The sequence below is a fragment of the Neophocaena asiaeorientalis genome, unplaced genomic scaffold (genome assembly GCF_003031525.2).
Source record: "Neophocaena asiaeorientalis asiaeorientalis breed wild unplaced genomic scaffold, Neophocaena_asiaeorientalis_V1.1 scaffold472, whole genome shotgun sequence".
Taxonomy (NCBI): domain Eukaryota; kingdom Metazoa; phylum Chordata; class Mammalia; order Artiodactyla; family Phocoenidae; genus Neophocaena; species Neophocaena asiaeorientalis.
In genome coordinates, this window is record NW_020174426.1 from 280,033 (window position 1) to 305,788 (window position 25,756).

At 40.3% G+C, this 25,756-nt stretch overlaps 1 protein-coding gene and 1 pseudogene across 5 annotated transcripts in view; one reads left to right on the forward strand and one right to left on the reverse strand.

The window, feature by feature from the left end:
- Window positions 1–25,756, forward strand: part of SRPK2 (SRSF protein kinase 2) — a 127,262-nt gene that overhangs the window by 37,301 nt on the left and 64,205 nt on the right. For all 5 annotated transcript variants that reach the window (XM_024756708.1, XM_024756713.1, XM_024756710.1 and 2 more), the window contains exon 2: window positions 20,999–21,150. In XM_024756708.1, the coding sequence (XP_024612476.1) occupies window positions 20,999–21,150 (152 nt within the window). The remainder of the gene's footprint in view (window positions 1–20,998; window positions 21,151–25,756) is intronic.
- Window positions 10,592–10,837, reverse strand: LOC112407432 (V-type proton ATPase subunit e 1 pseudogene; annotated as a pseudogene).

Here is a 25,756-nt window from a genome sequence, read left to right on the forward strand (position 1 = left end):
AACTACCAATAAAGATGTTCTCTGATGATGAGGGTGTCACTTGTACAGATTTTTGTATAGCAGTTTCTCAGTATGTTTGATTTTTTTTTTTTTTGCGGTACGCGGGCCTCTCACTGTCGTGGCCTCAACCACTGCGCCACCAGGAAAGCCCCTGTTTGATTTTTAAATGTGGAAAGCCTTTGACCTGGTAAGTTACTCCTGAGACTGTGTTCCAAGAAAATAGCGAACTATTGAAAGAGTTTTTATTTTAGCTTGGTATCACAAGTCAGACTGTACTATAATGGATCCAAGAATGAGGAGAAACAAGTTGACCTTAAAGCATTCAGTATATAAAACATTAATTTTACTGCCACATTTAAGCTCCACCTTTTTTTTGGGGGGGCTGTATGTAGTTTTTGTTGGCTGTTTTTTTTTTCTTGCGGTACGCAGGCCTCTCACTGTTGTGGCCTCTCCCGTTGCAGAGCACAGGCTCAAGACGTGCAGGCTCAGTGGCCATGGCTCACGGGCCCAGCTGCTCCGCGGCATGTGGGATCTTCCCGGACCAGGGCACGAACCCGTGTCCCCTGCAACGGCAGGCGGACTCTCAACCACTGCACCACCAGGGAAGCCCTGTCTGCTGTTTTTTTAAACAAATCTTTTAATTAATTAATTTATTTTTATTATTTGTTTGTTTTTGGTTGCGTTGGGTCCTCGTTGGTGCGCGCGGGTTTTCTCTAGTTGGCGGCGAGCAGGGGCTACTCTTTTTTGTGGTGCGTGGGCTTCTCATTGCGGTGGCTTCTCTTGTTGCGGAGCATGGGCTCTCGGCGCACAGGCTTCAGTAGTTGTGGCACTCAGGCTCAGTAGTTGTGGCTCACGGGCTCTAGAGGACAGGCTCAGGAGTTGCAGTGCATGGGCTTAGTTGCTCTGCGACATGTGGGATCTTCCCGGACCAGGGCTTGAACCTGTGTCCCTTACATTGGCAGGCAGATTCTTAACCACTGCACCACCAGGGAAGTCCCTGTCTGCTGATTTTAAAACAACCATTTAAATGAAACGTTATTTCACTTTTTCAGGATTTAAGTCATATATTATTTGAGTTCCTAAAATTCTCCCGAATAAGTAGTGATGAATAGACTGTCTAACTTGTATGCCTCTAGGTCACGTGTACACCAGTTGGGAATTTTTGCCTGTTCTTGCCACCAGTTTGTAACTAAGTCCTTAGTAAGATTCTTTATTCATGAATTCCTAACACGTAGAAATAGCATCTCTAGTCAACAGAATTTCTTATACTTTCAAATGACACCTTATTATTTACTGCATATTTGGGAGGAAGAAAGGACTAGGAAATGTATTCTTTAATACAGAAAATTTTTGTGACTTCACTGAAGTTCAGAATCAATGTAAGATAGTGAAATCAAAGTTTTAGATTATAGGCTTAATGATTTAGAAAGTAGCAGGCATACACCTTTTCTATTTTGGTTTTTTATTCAGCTTGTATTGTTTAATGTCTGCCTGAGTAAGCACCCGTGCTAATAAGCACATAGGCACTAAAGCTTAGCTCTTGTCCTCAGTCAGCTACTCAGCATCATACCTAGTAAAGAGTCATCAACCGCCAGCACTGGAAAGCCTGAAACGAACCTGGGTTATAGGAGCTGGTTGACCCTTATCAAGGTGTAGAGAGAACCCAGTGTGTGATATGTTAAACGCTCATTAGTTTTTTTGTTTTGTTTTGTTTTGTTTTGTTTTTTTGCGGTACGCGGGCCTCTCACTGCTGTGGCCTCTCCTGTTGCGGAGCACAGGCTCCAGACATGTGCAGGCTCAGCGGCCATGGCTCACGGGCCCAGCCGCTCCGCAGCATGTGGAATCCTCCCAGACCGGGGCACGAACCCGTGTCCCCTTCATCGGCAGGCAGACTGTCAACCACTGCGCCACCAGGGAAGCCTGCTTATTAGTTTTTAAGAGAAGGATGTTTTAAAAATGAATTCTGTTGTAACTGTATATGGGCCTGGCCTGGGTGTGGCTATTCCGTTTCTCCAATAAGGAATTCTCTTTACTCCTGTTCAGCGGGGCAGAGTGGAGCAAGGAATCTGAGATTCTATTAATTATCAAAATGGTTTCTCATCACAGTACCTTACCATACCTTCTCCAAAAGATTGTAGCCAGATCACAGTCTTTCCTGAAGCAAAGACTTTCTCCAAAATAACCAGTCCTTGCTTCAGGAAAGGTTGTAATCTGCCTACCTGGGGGTAGGGGTGAGTGGGGAAGGAGCCATGGCTCTGTCCAGCTAAGCTCTGTGTATTCAGTAGCATCCCCCCAACAACCTGCCATCTCCCCAGTCCTTGGTTTTTATGTCGAGGCTCTGTGGTTCTGGGTTGGACTAGTCTCTGGTCCGTGTCTGGCACTGCCGGTTGTAGTGCTTCGTTCTTCCTATTTGTTACCTCCTGCATTGACTTTGTTTTCTAAAAACATTGTTGAATTTCTTGTTCCTTGATTTTTACTATTCCATTGTCTTTGTTATTTTGGATTTTCTTGGTTTTTTTTGTTTGTTTTTTACTACGGGAAGGAGAGAAGAAAAATGTATGGTGTTAATCAGTCATGTTTAAATTAGAGAAGTCCTTTAGCTATGGTTTTTCTGAGTTTAAACTCTGAATACTTAATGGTATAATTATGTATATTTTGATGGAATTAACTAAAATTTGGATTTACTTGAATGAAGTAGGTGATTAAAACAGACTGATTAGTGTAGTAACTTTTTAAGAGACATACATTTATTAGAGTGGAATGTCCTATTCCTGAAATCTTCTGGAGCATCAGAAGTTCTTATTTGAAATCTGCCTTTCTTTGCCTGTGCCTAGTAGTATTTGCTTTCCTTGCTTGTGTTTCAGTCATAAGCACACTTGAGTGTATTACCGGAAGACATCTGTAAGACACGGTAATGGCTCCTTACAGCGGAGATTCTTAACTGGGTGTGTGTCAGACTCCTAGTGACATGTGCCCAGGCCACATTCCAGACCTACTGAGTCAGAATCTCCTGCTTGTAGGCTTTTGTCTTTTGAAAAAGCTTCTACATGATCATGGTGTATAGTCTTACAAGAACTGTTGTGTTACAGATCCTAAAATAAATATAGATTAAATTTTGCATGACGTTTTATATCTTACCAGAAGTAAACTCCATATTCTTCATTCAAGGGTGTCAGAATCTGGTTTCAGTCTTTCTTTCTAGCATTTCTGCCAATATTCTCCTGTGGGTACCTTGAATATCAGCAAAACTGGACTTTCCTGTTGCCATGCCTGTGCTTATTCCTGAGGTTCCCCTTGCCTCAAAAGCTCTTCCTCACAGTTCAGCCTCAGTTGTCACTACTTTCTCTATGGATTCCGTGGGGACTAAACGAGCCAGAGAAAACATTTCTGCCTTTCTGGGTATTTTGTTTTGTTCTCATTGTATTCCCTGGACCTTGGAACCTTGACTATATTGAGGTGATTAAGGTAATAATCTTTCTGAACCATGGTCCACCTTGTTTTATATTGTTATTTGTATACTTGTCTGCTCTAGTCTGTCAGACACCTTGTTCCATGCACGAAGACAGCTTTTACTCATTTTTAACAATAAAAAAGTTTGATAAATATTTCTTGAACAAATGTGAGGTATCTTCTCTGTACGTGGGTAGTCAAGCAGAATTTGGAACTATAGGGTAGAATCACAAAATTTATGAGCACAACTGTAGGAGAGAATATCACAGTCCGTGAGTTCTCTCTGATCTGAGTCGGTGGGATGATCAGACTGGTGGAGTACTTTATAGCTCCTGCCCCATCAGAGATACCAGTTTGATGTTTTTCAAGACAGTCCTCAGTTGTGAGATAAATTTGAACTGAGACGGTACTGTGTCATGTGTGAATACAAGGGGGAGTATTTGTAGCATTTGGTTTCATGGGTGCTAGTCTCAGCAACACGTTATGTTTTGAATTTCTGTTCCACCTTAGGTAAGGCTCTTATGTTGAACACTAAAGCTTTTATTTTCTTACCTGTTCAGTACTGCCCTTGCAGGTTAGTGAGTGGTTTAAAACTAGGCAGTGAGTTTCCCATGTGTTAACATACATGACTGGGGGGTTTGCAGAATTTCATATTTGGTGGTGAAGAGTATTTGATCTGAACCAACTGGAGGGTGATGAGAGCATGTGTTAAGAGCAGTGTACAGGGGAGAACTCACTGGTGGCTATGATGATCGGTTTTTTTTTTGAGTCAGCTTTATTAAGATATGATTGACATTAAATAAAGAGTCACCAGTTTTAGGTGTACAATTCGTGGAGTTGTGACTGTTGTACGTATACATGGTATAACCACAACCGCAGTTGTGAGGTAACATTTCGTCAGCACCAGAAGTTCCCTTGAGCCCTTTTACAGTTAGTACCCTTCCCCCACTCCTTAGTCTCTGGCAACCATTGATCTGCTTTCCATCACTGAAGTTTCGCCTTTTAAAAATGGAATCATATACTCTGTAGTTTGACTTCCTTCACTTAGCACAGTTCTTTTGAGTTCATTCATGTTCTTGTATTTGTTCATTGTCTTGTATTGCTGAGTAGTTATTCCATTGTTTAACCACAGTTTATCCTTTCTAGTGTCATCTTTTGGTGAGCTTGAAACTGCACATATTTGTTTAAGGGTTTAGTTGACATCTGGTATCCAAACTACACATGAGTATGATTTTTCTTGTTTAGAAGCTCATTAAAGTCAAATAGAATCTTAGACTGAAGGACTTGAATGTAGTGGTTATAGTGGTGACATATGAATCTGGTAATGTTTCTTCAAGTGTGGCCCTTAAACCACCTGCATCAGTTTCCTGGGGTGCTACCAAGCATGCCAATTCCTGGGCCTTCTCTCAGTCTTAGTGAGTCAGTCTGTGAGTGGAGAAGTCTGAGTGCTGTAAGTGGATATCCGTACTACAGAGGATTCATCTCATCCCAGTGAGTGTCCTTCAATGTTTCCTTTTCAAGCCTCTCACCGGTGTCAGTTATTTACCACCTACCCTTCCTTCTACAGTCCACTGGCACAGCAGCAGATCTAGTTCTACTAGAAAGTTGGGTCTGGAAATATTTCACTGCTTCCAGCTGCTGCTTAGTAGGGCAGGCTTCCTTCCTGGCTCTCCAGTCACTAGTTGTATGACCTTGAACTTACCCCCTGTGCCTTATGATCCTCATCTGTGAAGATGGGGTGAATAATAGTACTTCAGAGTTGTTTGAGCATTGAGTTAATTATATGAGTAAAGTACTCAGAATAGTTCTATTATTTAAGAGTTCGATTTTTAAAATATTGTTATTTTGAGTAGTATTTTTATCGCCACCCTGGAAATATACATTCATTATTTGTTTTAACTCATGTTTACGAGTTTATCAATCACCATTTTTTCTTGTAATTTAGACCTTCCTTCCTCATCGTTTCATGTCTTCCTGAAATCTATTCTTTAGAAGTTTCTTTAGAAGTCTGTAAATGATAAACTCAGTTTTTGTTGATTTGAAAATACCTTTATTTGTTTTATGTATACATGTTTTCCTTCCTTCCTCCCTCCCTTCCTCCCTTGGCTGTGTTGGGTCTTCGTTGCTGCGCGGGGGCTTTCTCTAGTTGCGGTGGGTGGGCTTCTCATTGCGGTGGCTTCTCTTTGTTGCGGACCACGGGCTGTAGGCACGCGGGCTTCATTGCTCTGAGGCATGTAAGATCTTCCCAGACCAGGGATCGAACCCGTGTCCCCTGCATTGGCAGACAGATTATTAACCGCTGCGCCACGAGGGAAGTCCCTACGTGTTTTCTTTAGCCAGTTATATAACTGAAAATGACAGTCATTATGACTCTTAGCACTTTGATGACCTTACACCACTGTTGTTTGACTTCTTTCTTTTGTGACCTCTAGTGACAGTGTAATTGTCATTTCTATGTAGAAAATCTGGCTGTTTTTCTCCCTGTTTTTTTCTCTTGCCTTTGGAGTTCTTCAGTTTTATTGTTCTGGAGATTTCTCCTTGTCTGGAACACTTTGTGCTTTCTGAATTTGAGATGTATGTTCCTTATCAATTCTGGACAGTTCTTAGCTCTTCCTTCTTCTCCCTTCTTCAAGAAGCCCAAAGAGTAGATTGGTTAGATCTTCTCATTCTCTACTCCACTTCTCAACCTTTCGTCATGTTTTCAATCTCTTTGTCTTTCTGTGATACTGGGTTCGCCAAAAAGTTCACTCAGGTTTTTCCTGTTTTACAGAAGAACCCGAGCAAACTTTCTGGCCAACCCAGTACATCCTAGATGATTTCTCCAGATCCATATTCCAGTCTCTTGTTTGTTGTCTAATCAATCAATGAATTTTAAGTCTCATGCTTTAATTTCCTGCTTGTGCTTTCGTTTCCTTCGTTTATTTCTATCAGGATTATATTTATTGTATATTCTGTATTTCATAGTACTAGTATCTGAAGCTACTTTTGCTGTTTATTATTTCTTTTGGCTTGCTCATTGGGTATTGTTTCCTTATTTATTTGGTGATTTGAAAAAAATTATTAAATCACACCTGCCCAACCCAATCTTAACTGCTTGGAATCCCAGTTAGCCCTGATTGAAGATGCATTTCTCCCAAGAGGATTTGTTTTTAACTTCTTCCAGGCACCCAGGGACGGCAGTGACCCGGAAGCACTCCAAGTTAATTCTTGGCTTGGGGGTTTCAGAACTAGCAAGGTATAATAATAAATTCAAATGCTAACTCTGCCCAAGGAGAAGCTTGAGATTGCAGATTAATAGGAGAGATTTCCCCTACCTCTAGTCGAGAGAAGTTTGGGTATCCGAAATTCGTCTCACTGGTTGATCCTAGTTCTTGTTTCTCTAGTCCTATCTCTTCCTAGGACCTGTCTTTGGATAGCAATTGTAGCTGGAATCCTAACCTTATTCTTGAGCCTCTCCCATTGGGGTTGGATTTGGTGCTTGCAGAATCTCCCGTTTCTCTGGAAAATGTTTTTCTGATAGCTTCTTTAGGTATCCACCAATCTCTGAAAACGGCCATTCCTACAGGAATAATATTAATGTGTTTCAGCATTTTTGAAGAACTATAGACACAATTCCTATAGTAAGGTTGGTATTAGTGCTAATTGAAGCAAGTCTTAAATAAAGCCATTTATCTAATATTGAAGAATGTGTATGGCTGAATTATAAAGTTTGAAAGAGGCAGAACGTATTGCAGTGGACTAATAACTCTTCAGATGACCAAAACTCTCTGCCAGCAATTGTAAATTTTGTCTTCCATCTAGGGGAAACAGTTTTTAAGACGGGAACACTGCTGTTGTGTAAAGTCCATTGAAACCCTAGTTCACAAGAAAGTCTTTGAGGATTAGGCTTAACTTTGTACTTGTCAAAAAAGACCTAGTTAGAACAAGTCATGTGTTACTGGAGAATGTTTATTAAGCAGTTTGCTTACGTGTTAAATTTTTTAAATCTATGTTGGACATCTTTTTCTTTCCCCCAAAGATGGTTATAGCAGCAGTACAACCCATTTTGTCATATTGCCTTGTAGAAATATGTGATAATTAACAATAGAGATGCTTCTGAAACTTTCTTAAATCTCATAACCAGTCATGGTTATAAAATACATGAGTTTAGAAGCAGAGAGGTTAAGAGGTAGATTGATGCTGACCTTTGCATTAGCACAGTTACAGATGAGCAGAAAGGGCCAGAGGTCTGATAGCGCTGTCATGCATAATATATCAGGGTGTACCTCCTTATTATTCACAGCTGGAGCCCTGAGGAAGCAACAAGTTCATGGTAACCACACACCAGAAAGGTGAGAATAGGATGTGAGGATTAACCTTTATTGACTGCCTACCATGTGCGCAGTTACCATACCAAGGAATTTATGTATCATCCCTTTTAAATTACCATAAACCTCTGACTTTCTTGAGAGGCTCAGGGAAGTTGTCACTGACTTGAATTCTTGTGGATTTTTAAGTGATGGAACCGGTATTCACACCTAACCCACAGGCTTTCTACCAGAAAACTGCATATTGTTTGGAGCTGGACTTTTATCCTAGCTTTCCAGCCCTAGACAGTGCATTTTGTTGTTCTTTAGTAAATTCTCCCGAGGCGCCAAGGGTGGGGGAGGGGTGGAGTGGTGGTGGGGTCAGAGATAGGAACCACTTTCCCAGCATCCACTTTGCCTTTCCTTATTTTTCTTTCTTGTCTTTATAAATTAATAATTAATTTCAGTAGCTGTGCGCATGGTGCCCAACTGAAAAAGTATGAAAGGAGTATAAGGAATTTTTGAAAAGTTAATTCCTCTCCCTGACCATCAGTCATTGAGCTCCTTTTCCTGGAGGAGAGCCATTATTGTCAGTTTCTTGTTGCTCCCACCAGAAACAGTCTGTTAACATGAGGTGCATGCATTGTATTATATCTGTAAAACAAATGGTACATGCCACACACAAATGCGCTGCACCTTTGTATTTATCATCGACCTATCTTCCATATTAGTACATAGAGGACAGCCTCTTTATTTTCGTGTAACAACTTTATTGAAAGATAATTCATGTACCATAAAATTTAAAATGTGCAATTCAAAGATGTTTCAGTCTACTCACAGAATTTTGTAACCATCACCAACCACCTAATTTTAGAACATTTTCATCATCCCCACAATAAATTCTGTACACTTGAGTAGTTACCTCCATTTCTTCCCACCTCCTCAGCCATAAGCGGCCACTAACCTACTTTCTCTCTATTCTGGGAATTACATGTAAATGGAATCATATAATATCTTTAGTGGCTAGCTTGAGTTACCATAACATTTTCAAGGATCATCCATGTCGTAGCATCTATCAGTACTTCCATTACTTTTTATTGTTGAGTATTATTCTATTCTATTACTATTTTGTTTTATTTATCCATTCATCAATTAATGGACATTAAATTGTTTCTGCTTTGGGGTAGTACGAATAATGAGGCTAAGAACATTTATGCGCAAGTTTTTATTTTTGATGTATGTTTTAGCTTCTCTTGTGTATATACCTAGGAGTGGAACTGCTGGGTCATATGGTAACTGTTTAATCTTTTGAGAAACTGCTTCTAGTTTTTCAAATGTTTTTCAAAATGCGTACATCATTTTCCTTTCTTATAAACAGTCTGTGAGGGTTCTAATATTTGCATATTTTTGCCATCACTTGTTAGTATCTGTCTTTTTGATTATTGCCATCCTAGTACGTGTGGATTCGTGGTTCATTGTGGTTTTGATTTTTGTTTTTCTGATGGCTAAAGATGAACATCTTTTCTAGGAGTTTTAAATAGTCTTAGGTCTTAACATCTGGGTCTTTGATCTACTGTGAGTTAATTTTTGCGTGTGGTGTGAGTTAGGAGTCCTACTTTATTCTTTTGCATGTGGGTGTTCATTTATCTCATCACCTTTTGTTTAAAGACACTGTTCTTATTGAATGGTCTTGGCACCTTTGTTGAAAAATCATTTGATGGTAATGTGATGGTTTATTTCTGGACTCTCAGTGCCACACTCTGTTGATTACTGTACCTTTGTAGTAAGTTTTGAAATCAAGAAGCATGAGTCTTCCAGTATTGTTCTTTCTCAATATTGGTTTGGCTATTCTGGGTCATTGCATTTCCATATGAATTTTAGGAATGGCTTATCAGTTTCTGCAAAGAAGCCAACTGGTATTTTGATAGGCGTTGAATTTGGGGCATACTGTCATCTTAACGGAATTAAGTCTTCAGTCCATTAACGTGGGATGTGTTTCTTTTTATTTAGATCTTCTTTAATTTCTTTCAGTAATCTTTTCTAGCTTTGATAGTATATATTTTGAACTTCTTTTGTTAAATTTATTCCTATGTACAGTTGACCCTTAACACGGGTTTGAACTACTTGGGTCCACTTATACGTGGATTTTTTTTAATAGTATGTACTACAGTACTACACAGTCCACAGATAGTTGACTCTGTGTATATGGAGGAACCACATACACAGAAGGCCAACTATTAAGTTGTACTTCGATTTTCAGCCGTGCCCCAACCCTCTAATTGTTCAATGTTCAACTGTATCTTATTCCTTCTTTTTCCATGGAAAGCAGAAAAATAATTTATTCTAAAAGATAGCAGAAATAAGAAATTCATCCTGAAAATATACTTTGGTATAATTCTGGTGAGACAGATTTTTCCCTCTGAACATGTTCTCCTACTGACTGCCCCACTGGAGTCTTATTGCCTTGTAAGAGTTCTTAAACATTTCGCTGATTCCCCTGTTGAGAGCAGGAAGGAGCCATCTTCAAATCCACAGGTTCCAAGGAGAGAATAACATTATTTCTCAGAAGAACAGCACTTTCTATCTCAGAAGAGTACATAAACATTTTATGGAGGCAGCATACTTTAGGTTAAATAGGTACATCATTCACCAAAGTGTAATAAGAAAGGTGACCAGAAAAAATACTGCATTGTAGAATAAGGCATTCAAATGTGGTGGGAACATTTAAGGCAGTTGATGGCTAAAACGGTTGAGTTAAGGAAAGGAAGGTGGTCTGGGTGTGGAGGTGATTTTGCATCCAGAGGAGTTCTCTTTGTGGCCTCAGTGACTGAGCACTGGCGAGCAGGTCTTCTTCCTCAAGGCCAGTGATGCTTGAGGTACCAGATGGTTTCATTTTTCAACTGTGGTCCAAAGAGAGGGTTGAGTTGGGCCAGAATTGCGATCAGCCAAAAGAGATAGCGGCAAACCGAACAGGTCACCAATATGGTGATGATAACTCCCTGGTTGGGACCCTTTCAGATGAACCAGGGCACCAGGAAGCTGATGAAGCCACAGAACATGCTCATCATAATGAGAGGCACCGTGAGGCTGGTATATGCCATGGTTGCCACCGGAGCTCTGTGTTTTATTCTTTTTGATGCTATTGTGGATGGAATTTTCTTTCTTTTTTTTTTTTTTTTTTTTTGGGACCCTGCATCGGAAGGCGGACTCTCAACCACTGAGCCACCAGGGAAGCCCTGCCTCATTTTTTATAGAAGAGTTTTGTTGTATGCATGTGCCATAATCTATCATCATGTTATTAACAAGTCTCCCATTGATGGACATTTAGGCCCCAATATATTGCTATTTACAGATATTGTCACTGTGAGTATCGGGTGAATTCCAGTAAGGAGGTGTGCTGAGCTAAAGGATATTCAGATATTGGAATCATCTGTCAAATTAAAAATGAATATACTCTTCCTGTTTATAATTTTACAGCTAAAATTTCCAATGGTGGGCTGTATAAAAAAATGTTCCAAACTCTTTTCAGTTAATTTTGTTTACTTATTAAAAGTAATGATATGCTAGAGGAGGTTCACGTTGCTAAAATGTTGCCTAGAGCAGCACTGTCCAGTAGAACTTTCTGTGATGATGGAAGTGTTCTATTATCTGCACTGTTCAGTACCATAAGCCACCAGCTGTATGTGGTTCTGGCTGCTTGAGCCCTTAAAATGAGGCTAGAGTGACGGAAGAACTGAATCTTAAATTTTATTCTGTTTAATTTGGCTAGTGGCTATTGTGTCATATAATTATAGTTGCTTTTTGATTTAAATCTTGCGGAGGTGTGCAGAAGCCATGTTCAAAGTGGTACATTTTGCGTTATTTCCTGAGTAGCAGGAGGCAGTTATTCTAGTTAAGTTTCATCAACATACAGGTCTTAGTAAACAATTCTCCCCCCACCCCCCGCCCTTTTGTTTTTGTAGTGGCAGTTTACCCTGTACCCAGCTGGCTTCAGATTGCCTACAAACAGAGCCTTTTAGATAGAAACACACGGGTTCTTAGTTTGCTAGATTTTATATGTATATCTCGTCCTAATGTAAAAAGGTAGGCTTATATGAGGTAAAACTTATATATTCTCCAAAATCTGTCTTTGAAATTTATGAATTTATCTTGGTGATTATGCTGTGGGTCACTGCTTGCAGATCATGAACCAGGAAGGCTAGAATCTGTTGGTGGTTTGACTAACCTTGTATGTTAGCTCTTAACTAGGCCTTGCTCTTGAACCCCTCAGTTCTCTTTGGCACTCTCACATGCTTGGAGAGGCATTGTTTACCAGCTGTTCACTCATGACCTCTGTTTCTATTGGCAGCCTAAACCTTTATTTTTTAACTATAGATCCTATATACCAAGCAGTCCACTGTATTTCTACAATGCTGGACATCCCACATGCCCCTCAAACTCTGATGAGCTGAAACAGAAGTAAGCTTTCACTGCAAACCATTCCTCCTCCTGCTGCTGTGTTCTCTCTCCAAATTAATGATAACACTATCTTACTATCAGAAACCTAGGAGACAGACACTCACCTCCAGCAAATGAATTACTGAGTTCTGAGTTCAGGTTTTCATCATTTCCTCCTGCGACACCTCACTAGTTTCCCTGCTTCTGTCTTTTATCCTTTCTACCCATTCTGTATACCAATTTCATATGTTTTTTGCAGAGAGCAACTCTCTGGTCCTAAAATTGTATTTCAGTGGCTCCTACTTGCCTTAAGGATAGAGCGCAAATCCCTTAGAACTGTGGGTCGTTCCTCTGTCAGCTGCTGAACCTCTTCCCTGTCTCCAGCCACACTGGACTAGTTTAGGCCTTTGTGCCTCTCATCACCCTGTTCCTGGGCCTTGGCCACCCTCCTCCACCCCCTGTGCCTCATTCTGTTCTGTCTCTAAGATCACTCCCAGCATGTAGATGTTTCTGGCTCAGCCCTCTGCCACCTCCTCCTCTATAACAACACTTGGAGCAGTTATGTTCCTATATTCATGCGTTTACAGGCATTTCTCTAGAGCCCTCTTGCTAGACCATGCATCCCTCAGTGCTGGGCTCCTTTGTACCCCGGTACACGTCATGGTGCATGCTATACGCCAGGGATCCCCAACCCCCGGGCCACGGACCAATATCGGTTGGTGACTTGTTAGGAACCGGGCCGCACAGCAGGAGGTGAGTGGCGGGCGAGTGAAGCCTCATCTGTATTTGCAGCCGCTCCCCGTCACTCGCATTGCCACCCGAGCTCCACCTCTTGTCAGATCAGCGGCAGCATCAGATTCTCATAGGAGTGCAAACCCTACTGTGAACTGTGCGTGCGAGGGATCTAGGCTGTGCGCTCCTTATGGGAATCTAGTGCCTGATGATCTGAGGTGCAGCTGAGGCGATGCTAGCGCTGGGGAGCGGCTGCAAACACAGATTATCATTAGCAGAGGGGTTTGACTGCACAAAGACCGTGATAAATCAGCTGCTACAGAGTCATATCAAAATCCTATCAGTGAGTGGCAAGTGACAAGCTGCATCTTACGGAGTAGACTGGACCTAAGGCACACACTTCAGGTGTCACTGTCTCCTGTCACCCCCAGGTGGGACCATCTAGTTGCAGGCAAACAAGCTCAGGGCTCCCACGGATCCTGCATTATGGTGAGCTGTATAATCATTTCATTATGTAGTACAGTGTAACAAGAAGAAGGAAAGCGCACAATAAACGTGATGTGCTTGAATCATCCCGAAACCATCCCCCCCCCCATCCCATGGAAAAACTGTCTTCCACGAAACTGGTCCCTGGTGTCAGAAAGGCTGGGGACTGCTGTTATATGCTATTCTGAGTATTTGTGGAATCAATGGACGCCATTTTTACACGCTTTTGGGCTCTGGATTAAACTTTTCTGTCTGCCTTTCTCTTCTTCAGTAGTAATAACGTGTACTGCCAGGCCCCACACTGTTTTATGAAGTATTAATAATACAGGTGGATGAGAAGTCTATAGCTCCGTCATACATATGTTGTTAGGTGGTCAAGTAGTCAACTCGTTTGCTATCTAAGGTGTAGTTTAGTTGGGAAGCAGGTGTGATTTACTTACATCTTCACTAACGATGTTCAGTGTTCTAGAAGACAACACAGTCTTAGTAAGACCATGTAAAGTGTCTGGCTTGGAATTATGATTGTTTCTGTTAGAATTTGGGGAATAAGGTTTTGTTTTCCTTTCTTTCTTTTTTTTTTTTTTTAACTTGCCTGTGCCCCAAAGAGAATTGGCTGTCACATTCTTATTACCCAGCTTCTTAATTCCTCTGATCATTTCAATTATTTAAAAAATGCCAGATTTGGTTGAGGCCAAAATCTGATACTTTAAAGTGAACTACTCTATTACTTACTGAGAACTTGGCAGCTCTATTCATTTTCTATTGCTGCACAAATTACCACACTTCGCAGGTGAAAACAATACCTGTTTATTAGCTCACAGTTCTGTAGGTCAGAAGTTAGGGCTGCACAGGTGGCTGATTTCTCACTGGACTGAAACCAAACTGCTGGCCAAGGCTGCAGTTCTCATCTGGGGATTGGAGTCCTCTTTTAAGATACCTTTAATATGTCACAAGGGCCTGATAGCCCTATTTGGAGTAATGATTAGAATATTTAGTTATGTTTTATGTAGGGCAAAATAAATGTAGTTCTTTGTGAAAAATATGAATGACTAGTTGGAATTTTGCTTTCTAGATTTTTTATTCCAGTCACTGAGTTGGTACATTTTCTTATGTATACATACACGTTCTGAAATTACTAGTGCCTTATAGAAACTTCAGATGATTAGATAGACTGTCTCTACTTTTTACAGAACTACATGTTATTTTTCACTGTGAATGTACTAGGCATTTGTAAAAGAGACCATGCATATAGATTGCTTAAATCTAAATGTAGATATTTATGATTTTTCTTGGAAGCATATACTTTATTAAGGTATAAAGTGGATATTAAAAGGTATTATATAGTCGTATAGGCTTTTGCTTTTTAAAAAACAGCTTTTTGAGGTATAATTCAAATACCATACAAATTAGACATTTAAAGTATGCAGTTCAGTATTTTTTAAGTATATTCACATGGTTGTATAACCATCACCACATGAGAACGTTTTCATGCCTCCTGAAGAATCCCCCGTATCTATTAATAGTCAGTTTCCACTTCTCTCTTCCCCTGCTCCCAACTCCAAGCAACCATTAATACACTCTACAAATTTCCCTATTCTGGACGTTTTGATGTAAAATGGCATCATTCAACATGTGTTCTTTTCTGACTCGTGTTTTTCATTTAGCGTAATGTTTTCAGGGGTCATCCTTGCTGTAACATGTATTATCAGTACTTCATTTATTTCTATTGCTGAATAATATTACATTGTAAGGATATACCACATTTTACTTATCCGTCTATCAGTTGATGCACATTTGGGTTGTTGCTGCGTTTTATCTATTCTGAATAGCACTGCTATGAACATTTTTACACAAGATTTTGTGGGGTCAGATGTTTTCATTTCTCTTGGGTATATACCTAGGATTGGAATTGCTGGGTTTTATGGTAACTCTAAATTCAACCTTTTTCGGAACTACCAGATATTCCAGAACAGCTGTGCTATATTATACTCCTGCTACAGTAGTACGATGGTTCCAGTGTCTTCATTCTTGACAATACTTGTTGTTGCCTGGTGTTTTTTTTAATATAACCATCCTATTGGACGTGAAGTAGTATCTCATTGTGGTTTTGACTTCCCTCTTCCAATTGACTAATGATGCTGAACATCTTTTCACGTGCTTATTGGTCATTTGTATATCTTCTTTGGAGAAATGTCTCTTCTACTTTTTTAATTTTTAAAATTTGTCTCTTTATCGTCGTGTTACAAATTTCTTTTTATATTCTAGATACAAGTTTGTTTAAAGCTGTATGATTTATAAATATATTCCTCCATTCTCTGGGTTGTCTTTATTTTCTTAATGGTGCCCTTTGAAACGCAAACGTTCTTAATTTTGTTCAAGTCCAGTTTTATCTTTTTTTCTTCTATTGCTTATGCTTTTAGTATCATATCTAAGAAACATTGCCAAGCCTAAGGTAATCAAGATTTACTCGTAGTTTTTCCTGCAAGTTATTAATTTTTTTTTTTTTTTTTGGCGGGGGGGGCCCTCCCTTTTTTTTTTTTTTTGTGGCGTGCGGGCCTCTCACTGTTGTGGCCTCTTCCATTACGGAGCACAGGCTCTGGACGCGCAGGCTCAGCGGCTATGGCTCACGGGCCCAGCCGCTCCACGGCATGTGGGATCCTCCCGGACTGGGGCACGAACCCGTGTCCCCTGCATCAGCAGGCGGATTCTCAACCGCTGTGCCACCAGGGAAGCCCTCCTGCAAGTTATTATTGTTTTAAAAAGTATTTTTATGTATTTATTTGGCTGCACCGGGTCTTAGTTGCGTCATGCGGGATCTTTTAGTTGTGGCATGCGGGATCTTTTAGTTGCGGCATGCGGGATCTTTTAGTTGCGACATGCATGTGGGATCTAGTTCCCTGACCAGGGATCAAACCTGGGCCCCTGCCTTGGGAGTGTGAAGTCTTAACCACTGGACCACCAAGGGAAGTCCCAAGTTATTAATTTTGAGTTAATATTTATGTGAGGTAGGGTTACAACATTTTTTTGTATGCAGATAGCCATTTGTCCCAGTTACATTTGTTGAAAGACTATTCTTTCACCATTTAGTAGTGTTGGCATTGTTGTTGAAAATATTTATGAGTTTTCCCCCCCACGGCTTATGTGCTTGTAGTAATTCTTTTTTTTTTTTTTTTTTTTTTTTTTTCTGGCCATGCCGCATGGCTTGCTGGGTCTTAGTTCCCTGACCAGGGATTGAACCCAGGCCACAGCAGTGACAGCGCCAAGTCCTAACCACTGGACCACCAGGGAACTCCCTATTAATTTTTATATGTAATAACTTTCTTGGTTTGTCTTTTGAAATAACTTCTTGATGGTTTTCAATAGGATTAGTGAAAGTTGTCTTTTATTTTTTTTAATCGCTTGATGTATTTCATGAGTATACACTTGGTGAGATCACCTCTTGATCTTTTAAACAGTTGGGATTTAACCAGGCTTTGAGGTGCTGTAGAAGCCACCAGAGAACAGTTTGAAGAAGCCAGCCTTTAAAGACAGTGTGGCATCATTCTCTCTTACGTCCGTCTGCCCTAAGACAAATCTACTGTGTTTTTCCTGTGCAGTAGGCAGTAACAAGGCTGGATGGGATGAAAAGGAGTCAGTGATTGGACTGTAACATTTGGTAGTTACAGTGTACTTTTCTTACTATGATGAACTGGGTAATTTGAGAGTTGGTGATAATTGGTGTGAAGCAGGTTACTGGGAGAAGCCTCAGAAAAAAATATTCACTGATGTGACCAGGAATCTCTGCCAAGACAGTCCTCTGCTGTTGTTGAACCTGAGGGTCTAGAGTGGTGCCATCTAATAGAAATGTAATGTGAGCCTCATTTGTAATTTAAAGTGTTCTAGTAGCCACATTAAAAAAAAAGATGAATTTAATTTTAATAATTTATTATATCCAAAACATTATTATTTTAACATGTAATAAATATAAAATTATTATATATATATATATATATATATATGTGTGTGTGTGTATGTGTGTGTGTGTGTGTGTGTGTGTGTTGTTGTTGTTGTTTTTCTAGTATGTGTGCACAGATTCTTAACCACTGTGCCACCAGGGAAGTCCCAATATAAAATTATTAATAAAATATTTTACATTTTTTTGTACCAAATCTTGGCAATTCAGTACGTATTTTATACTTAGAACACATCTCAATAAGGACAAGGTACATTTTCAGTGCTCAGCACTCACATGGGGCCAGAGGATAGCAGAGTTCTAGGTGTTTTGATATGATAGCCAGTCAAGATATTACATCAACATTACTCAACTTCCTCTGTATTTCAACATTACTCAACTTCCTCTGTATTTCAAGGTATGCTGACTCATCCCTTTAACTTGATAGAACTGGCTTTGGGGGAACTATCTGCCTGCCTGTTCAGCATGGCCCTCCCTGACCCCAGAGGGTCTGAGAATTTTGTTAAGCAAGTGATGTGGCAGCTCACCAAGAGACATACATTATGATAAAGATACCCAAGCCTGTCAAACTAGAGAAAATGGGCGTGTGAAAATTAGAATCTGTTCTCCTTTATCATAGATACAGTCTATTCCATTGAGGTAAAGGTATATGTAGCAAATGCCACTGATGAAGTAGTGCTCACATGGGCATCATTTTGCCACCACTCCCCTCACCATTTGTCAGTGTCTGGACTTAGGTTTTTTTTGGTGATGATTAAAAAATTTTTTATTGGAGTATAGTTGATTTACAATGTTGTGTTAGTTTCAGGTGTACAGCAGAGTGAATCAGTTATACATATATGTATATCCAGTGTTGGTTTTTTTAAGATTCTTGTCCCATGTAGGCCATTACAGAGTATTGAGTAGAGTTCCCTGTGCTATACAGCAGGTCCTTATCAGTTATCTATTTTATATATAGTAGTATGTATATTGTCAATCCCAATCTCCCGATTTATCCCCCACCCCGCTAGTCCCCTGGTAACCATAAGTTTGTTTTCTACATTTGTGAGTCTACTTCTATTTTGTAAATAAGTTCATTTGTACCCTTTTTTTTTTAGATTCCACATATAAACGATATCATGTATTTGTCTTTCTCTGTCTGACTTACTTCACTTAGTATGAGAATCTCTAGGTCCACCCATGTTGCTGCAAATGGCATTACTTCATTCTTTTTTATGGCCGAGTAATATTCCATTGTATATATGTACCACATCTTCTTTATCCATTCCTCTGTTGATGGACATTTAGGTTGCTTTGTCTCTGGACATGTCTGTGATGATCACAACTGACATGTAGTGGCTGGAGGCCAGGCTGACAGCGTTCTACAATGTACAAAACAGCACCCACAGCTGTGAGTTTCCTGGCTCAAGTATCAGTGGTGTCAAGCGTAGCAGCGCCCTGCAGCAGTGGAACAAGATCTTCTAGTCCTTCCCTTTTCATTAGTTGTTACATAGTCTCCACAGGGAATATGTGTCGTTGTTTTTTTGGGTTTTTTTTTTTTTTTAATTTAGAGAATCTCTTTATTTTTTCATATAAAATTTCTTAGGAAGAAATAGTCAACATTGAAAGTATTTTTGGTTGAGCAAATTTGTCAAATAGATAGATTCCACCCCCAAGAATGGGTCATGTAAATCTTTTCTCTAACCTCTTCCCTTTGGGGAAGCATTAAAACTGGTGCAGTTCCTCTCCTACCTCCCCTTCCTCAGGCCTCTTTTCCCTAGGATCATTTTATTTTCAGTAAAGCCATGTCTGTTAAAAAGAAAATGAGCATTTGCAAGGCTGCCAGAAAGATGACTGCACTTCCATAAGGTCCCTTGGGATTTCTTTGGCGGTCCTGGCAGTGGTGTTGGTGTTTGGTTGTGATGACTCCCTTTCAGTGCTCCATCATGAGGCATGGTTAATTGAGAATGTTATCACCACCATTGTCCTAATGTCTGTTACCTAAGGAGCTGTAACTTTGAGTCTCCATAAATTGTAGCAAGTAGAAATCAGTACAAGTCATTTTCAGATTATAAACATTCTTTAGTTGTCCTGCCAAAGGTAATCATACTTGCCAGGGTTGACCTTTAAGGTTACCTGTGAGGTGTGATCCCCACCCCATCCTCATGACTGCTGGTGTTTCTGCTGCCTTCCTTCGTTTGCTGTGGCACTTTGAGTTTTTGGTGGCAACCCACATAAATGAGCTGTAACTACCTTAGGCTGAAGGAAGTGTGCTAAAGGCTATTTGGGGGCTCCTAGATTTGGCAAGAATTTAGAGGTTCAGCTTAGAAAGGGGCAAGTCCTCTGACCCTGCCTTTTACTAGCAGCTAGGATGAGTTTGCACCCTGTGATGGCTGACCTTCTCAAGCAAGGTTCCACGGCTCTGTGCCCTAGGCTGTACCGCAATGAGAAGAGAGGACTGGAGCCAGCCTTTCATTGTGCAGGGAGTAGCAGTGTTCCAAAACATGCTTTTAGAAAGGGAGCATCAGTACTGGGCAGGCCAAAAAAATGGCCGTTATCTACCACATCAGTGTCTGTGAGGTTCCCCTTGCTCCCCAGACTAGAGGCCCTCTGTTCATCCCACTGAAACTGCCTCTGGGGAACAGTCCATCAGCCGAACCCCCTTGCCCCTACCACTCAGTATCTTTTCCCTCCCCACTTTTTATCTGTAGAGCTGTGGCCAGCTCAGGGAGAGCAGTGATGGTCCTGTTGTTAGGGCAGCTTGCAGCTCAAAGAGAGGTTCTGCATCCAGTTGAGACTATTGGTTCAAGATTCCCCATTGGGATATGGCTAGAAGGAGCAGTTACATTTTGTAAGTGAAAGCTTGATTTTACAGAATTGCATTATGAATGTTTTACTTCTAAGCAAATGTATTTAACATATCCTGAGTTATTCTAGATATCTGAAAGGTTTACATCTGTAACCTCTCAAGTTGTTTATTTGTTTTTAGTATTATAGGCTTTCCTATCTTTTGTAAAAGAGTATACTAAACATTTAGCCTTTTCGTAACAATTAGAAATAACCATTGGAAGTCTTGCATTGATGTATGGGTTGTATTTGTATTTGACTGCAGTGGATGTTTTCTTTGTTTAATTTCCAGTTTGGGACAGTGTTCTTGTCTTGCTAAGCAAGGTGTACATTACAGTATACATTAGTTGGCTTTTATGAGTTATCCAGGAAACCTAACCACATTCCAACTGTTTCTATGGGGAAAGGAATTCTGATTTTAAAATGATGAAAATAAGCCCTTTTTTTAAAGTCTAGGGTTGCTTTCCTCTGTCTTTTTCTAATCTCTGGGGGATGTGTTCTGACTACTAAGGCTGTGTATCATGAGGGGATAACTCTTTTTCACTTACAATTCATAATATTATCAAGACTTAAGACATAATGACACTTGGAGTGAAAACGGGCCTGCAGAAATATTCCTTGGTTTAATAAGGGTAGTCACCCCCCCGCCCCCCACTTGTGTTTTGAAGCAGTACTTGAATTCAGCTAAAGTGGCTGAAGTGACATTAATCAGCATCTCTTCTTAGTGTGTGACAAGTTTTATTTTTTCCCATAATAAGAAACTCTCAAGTGTATTCATAATGCAGGATTTACTTCTGAGTAAACAAGAATTGTCCTTCCTCTGTTTCAGGCCGGAGCCTCAGCAGAAAGCTCCCTTGATTCCTCCACCCCCGCCCCCTCCACCACCGCCGCCTCTGGCAGACCCTGCGCCCCCGGAGCCAGAGGAGGAGATCCTGGGGTCAGACGATGAGGAGCAGGAGGACCCCGCAGACTACTGCAAAGGTGACGAGCCCGTGCGCCTGCCGGCAGAGCACGGGGGCTTGGTGATGCCAGCTCCCTGGTCGTTGTAAAGTTAGCCTCTTGCTGTCCGTATCGTTGAAAACTTGTAGATCATTAAGAGTAGAATGCTACCTGAAAATATAAGAGATATCAGGAGGAAAATTTGTGAGGGAAAGAAAATAAATACATGTGTGCGTACATATGCTGAGTACGTTCAAGAGGATTTAAATCCGCTGGTAGGGTTAAAAAGATGGTATAAAGCAGGACTACTAAAGATAAACACAGAGTAAACCATCTGCAAAGAAAAGAGCATAGAAAGTAGAGGGTACGAAGCCCCTACAGGAGGAGCCAGTTAAACTGCTGTTCTCTGCACTGGATTTGAGCTTCTGGGCTGCTAAGACTAATAAGGAACTGTTCCTTTCTCTGCGCAGCACTGAGTTACATAGTATTCGTTGTGTGTGGAATGAAAGTCGGTCCATTTGTTTCCTGGCGTTGTACTCAACGAGAAAGACAGTTTGTGGGTTCTGCCATTGTGACGTAGTGGATTATGTTTTCAGCTATAATTTCACAGATACATAGAAGTTATTCAAGTGGAGTATTCTTGCATTGACGTTTCGTGAAGCCCAAGAGCATATAGCTAAACTCCTAGAAGGCAAGCATGTTGTGTGATGAGTATTGAAAACAGTTTGATCCAGACCCCATACTCTGTGTAGACTGGATCCCAGGAATCAAGGCGAAAAGAAAGGCAGTCCATTTGCTGCCTCTTCTTACTCACTTGGACTTTAATTCCCTCTAATGGAAAATTATCACAATCTGAATTCTTAGCTTCTGAACAGTTGATGAGCCATTTATCTGCTACAAATTAAGGAAAACGTAAATCAGATTCTATACGGCTTAAGAATAGATGGCAGGAGATGCACACGTGTTCAGGCCATAAAGCATTAATGACTCTTCGGCTCTATTGTATCTTAGCGTCAGTTTATCTAGTGATTGCAGGCCCTTTGTGTGTTGGTTAACGTTAGATACGAGAAAGCAAAAGTTAATATTCTGCTCTGAAAAGTTTAAGAAGGAATCTTCCACTCTAACGTGATTTTTCCATAGGTGTAGATTTCTACACATAAAATCATGTTTTCCTTAGAAAATGGAATGTTGATCTTTAGCATTTGTACGAGTAGTGATTATGACCCCAAAGGTAAAGATCTATGCCTTTTAATATGGAAAAGAAGATGTTTTCCATCCTCCCTCTTAATCTGCATTTCTTCGTTTGAAAATGAAGTTATTTGAAGAGGAAATGCGGACAACTGTCTTGATTTTGCTGCTTAGGCCAAAACATTAGGTTGGTGTGAAGGAACTGTTCTCTTCAGGTCATAGGTTCCCCACTGCTGGAATGAGAATATTTGCCTCACACGTGGCTCTTTTGTGGTATAGACCGTAACAGGTGTTTAAGATAACTGACAAATGCTTTCAAGGGGCCCATGGAGTTGATTGGGAATGTCCGGGAAAATAACTGCCCCCACCCCACAATAGAATAGATAACTTTCTATCTATTCTGGAAACGGTTGAATTTAAGTTACCAACACGATGCTTTATCATCCCTGAGTACTTTAGTATGTTTTGCCTACAGTCAAGTACATCCTCCTATGTTAACCACAATACGACTATCAAGATCAGGAAGTTAATGTTGATACACTTCTACCATTCAGTCCTCGGACTCCATTCAGGTTTTGCCAGTTGCCCAGTATTGTTACTTTTGTGAAACCGATCCATTGAAGAATCACGTTGCATTTTGTTTTCTTCTTCCCTTAGTCTGGAACAGTTCCTTAGTCTTTTCTGGGCTTTCATGGCTTTTGAAGATGTAGGCCAATTGTTTTGTATAATGTTTTCTCATTTTGGGATACCAAAAAAGTGTTGTTCTGTGAGACGTGTTCTTCTCATTGAATCCTATCAGATACTACATGGTTTTGATTTATACCAATACAGTTGATGTCAATCACTTGTTCAGGTTGGTGTCTGCCAGATAGCTCTACTGCAAAGTTACTCTTTACCTCCTCGTAATTAATAAACATTTTGTTGAGAGTTACTTTGAACCTTTGTAAATATTCTTTTTTCAAGAAATTTACTTCCTTCTTCCTCTTCTTTCTTTCTCTCCCTGTATTCTACCTATCCCTCCCTCCCATCCATCTGTCTGTGTATCTCAGATGTACTCATTCATAGATTTCCTTTTTACTCAGTGGGTTGTAATCATTTAGTCTCCTTATATGTATAAATGCTTAGATTTTCCCAAACTGGCCATTAGGAGCCCCATCAGGTTGATTCTCTGTCCTTTTGAAAAGTTCATATCATTCTTTTTTGTTCTACACATTATTTTTTCACTTAGTATATATTAGAAGTCACTCTGTATCAGTACGTATAAAGCTGTGTCATTTGTTTTATTTATTATTTTTTTAGTTTAGCATAAATGTAAACCTTTATTTTTTAACTTAATTAAAAATTTTTTTACAATTTTAAAGGTTACTCTCCGTTTACAGTTATTACAAAATATTGGCTCTATCCCCCGTGTTGTGTACAGTACATCCTCGAGCCTGTCTTACACCCAGTAGTTTATACCTCCCACTCCTCCACCCCTGTATTGCCCTTACCCCCCTCCCCACTGGTTGTAACCATTAGTTTGTTCTCTGTATCTGTGAGTCTGCTTCTTTTTTGTTTTATTCACTAGTTTGTTTAGTTTGTTGTATTTTTTAGATTCCTCATATAAGTGATATCATACAGTATTTCTCTTTCTCTGACTTATTTCACTTAGCACGGTGCCCTACAAGTCCATCCATGTTGTTGCAAATGGCAAAATTTCATTCTTTTTAATGGCTGACTAGTATTCCACTGTGTGTGTGTGTGTGTGTGTGTGTGTGTGTGTGTGTGTTTATACCTTGTCTTCTTTATCCATTCTTCAGTTGATGGGAAAAGTCCCTATCATTCTTTAAATCCTTTCTTACTTTCAAATAAGATGTTCCTCATATACACTATTGATACTATGTATAAAATAGATTACTAACAAGAACGTACTATATAGCAGCGGTCCCCAACCTTTTGGCACCAGGGACCAGTTTCATTGAAGATAATTTTTCCGCGGACCGGGGGTGGGGTGGAGGGATGGTTCGTCAGTAATGCGAGCGAAGGTCAGCAGCAGGTGAAGCTTAGCTCGCCCGCCCACCATTCACCTCCTGCTGTGTGGCCCGGTTCCTAGGCTGTGGACCGGTACCAGTCGGAGGCTTAGGGGTTGGGGACCCCTGCTGTATAGCACAGGGAACTCTACTTAATGCACTGTGGTGACCTAAATGGAAAGGAAATCCAAAAAAGAGGGGATATATGTATAGCTGATTCATTTTGCTGTATAGTAGAAACTAACACAACATTGCATAGCAACTATACTCCAATAAAAATTAATCAAAAAAGAAAAAAAAAGAAAGATGTTCCTGGTTCATCTTGTACTATCTGTACGCCAGCCCTGGAATCAGCTCTCTCCACAAGGACCCCTGGTTTCTTTTAATGAAGAACAGTATTTAGAAAACAAGATCTGGGCATTAGATGAGATCATTACTATTGAGGTGTCACTGCTTCTAGGTCTCTTAGCACAGAGCTAAGTACATACTTCCTTTATGTATATATTTCTAAATATTTATTTCTGTTTTTATTTATGCATATATTACAATCCATGAGTTTAATATATCTCATTTCCATTGTAATGCTGGAGGATTCAGCTCAGTTTTATCCTTACCATGTCTATAGTTTCTTTCTTTGGCAGTAAGAGACTAGGCTGTCATTATCCTCATTTTGTTTACTGACTAGATTAATTTCCTTGTATGTCACTGCCGTTTTGGACATGTCTCCCCTCTCCTCAACACCTAGCCTGTCCTTAGACGTCCTTTGTCGCTTGGCACTACCTAAGGGCTGTGGAGTGAGAGCTCAGGAAGAGGGAAGAGGAGGGATGCCTTTCGCAGTCTAAGGGTATGTTTTGCTTAGTCTGTGGAGGTGGCTTGTCTCTCTTCTGTCACTTCACATCTCTTCTTGTTTCCTCTGACTTCATTCTTGGAGAACCTCTGCGCCACCAGACAGTTCTTAATAGTCCTGAAATAAAATAAAACATTAACAGACACAAAATATACCACATCTTTTCTCTCTCTTTACAAAAGACATTTTTGTTCATCATAGGAGTTATAGATATTTTGGGGGTCGGAGTGTCACCTGGAATCCCATCACCTACCTTTAGCTGCAATAACCATTTGGGTTCCTGCAATTCTGAATCATTCATGACGAACCAAACTGTATCTTAACTTTTTACCTTCTTTTTACCTCTTTACCTTTTCAAGTCTTTCCTTATTCAAAGCTTGTGAAACGTAACGCCTTTTTAACAAAAAGGCCACTATTTAAAGTTCTGATATTGCTAATGCATTATTCTTTGCTCCTTTCTATTGTACCTGGCAGTCTCTGTGGCCTGGGAGTCTTCTTTTCCTTTCTTCATAGCTAGCATGTTCCTACCCACGAGTCCAGGGGGGAAGTATAGACTTTGGAGTCTGAAAGAGCTGGGTTCAAAATCTGACCCTGTTGCTTTCCA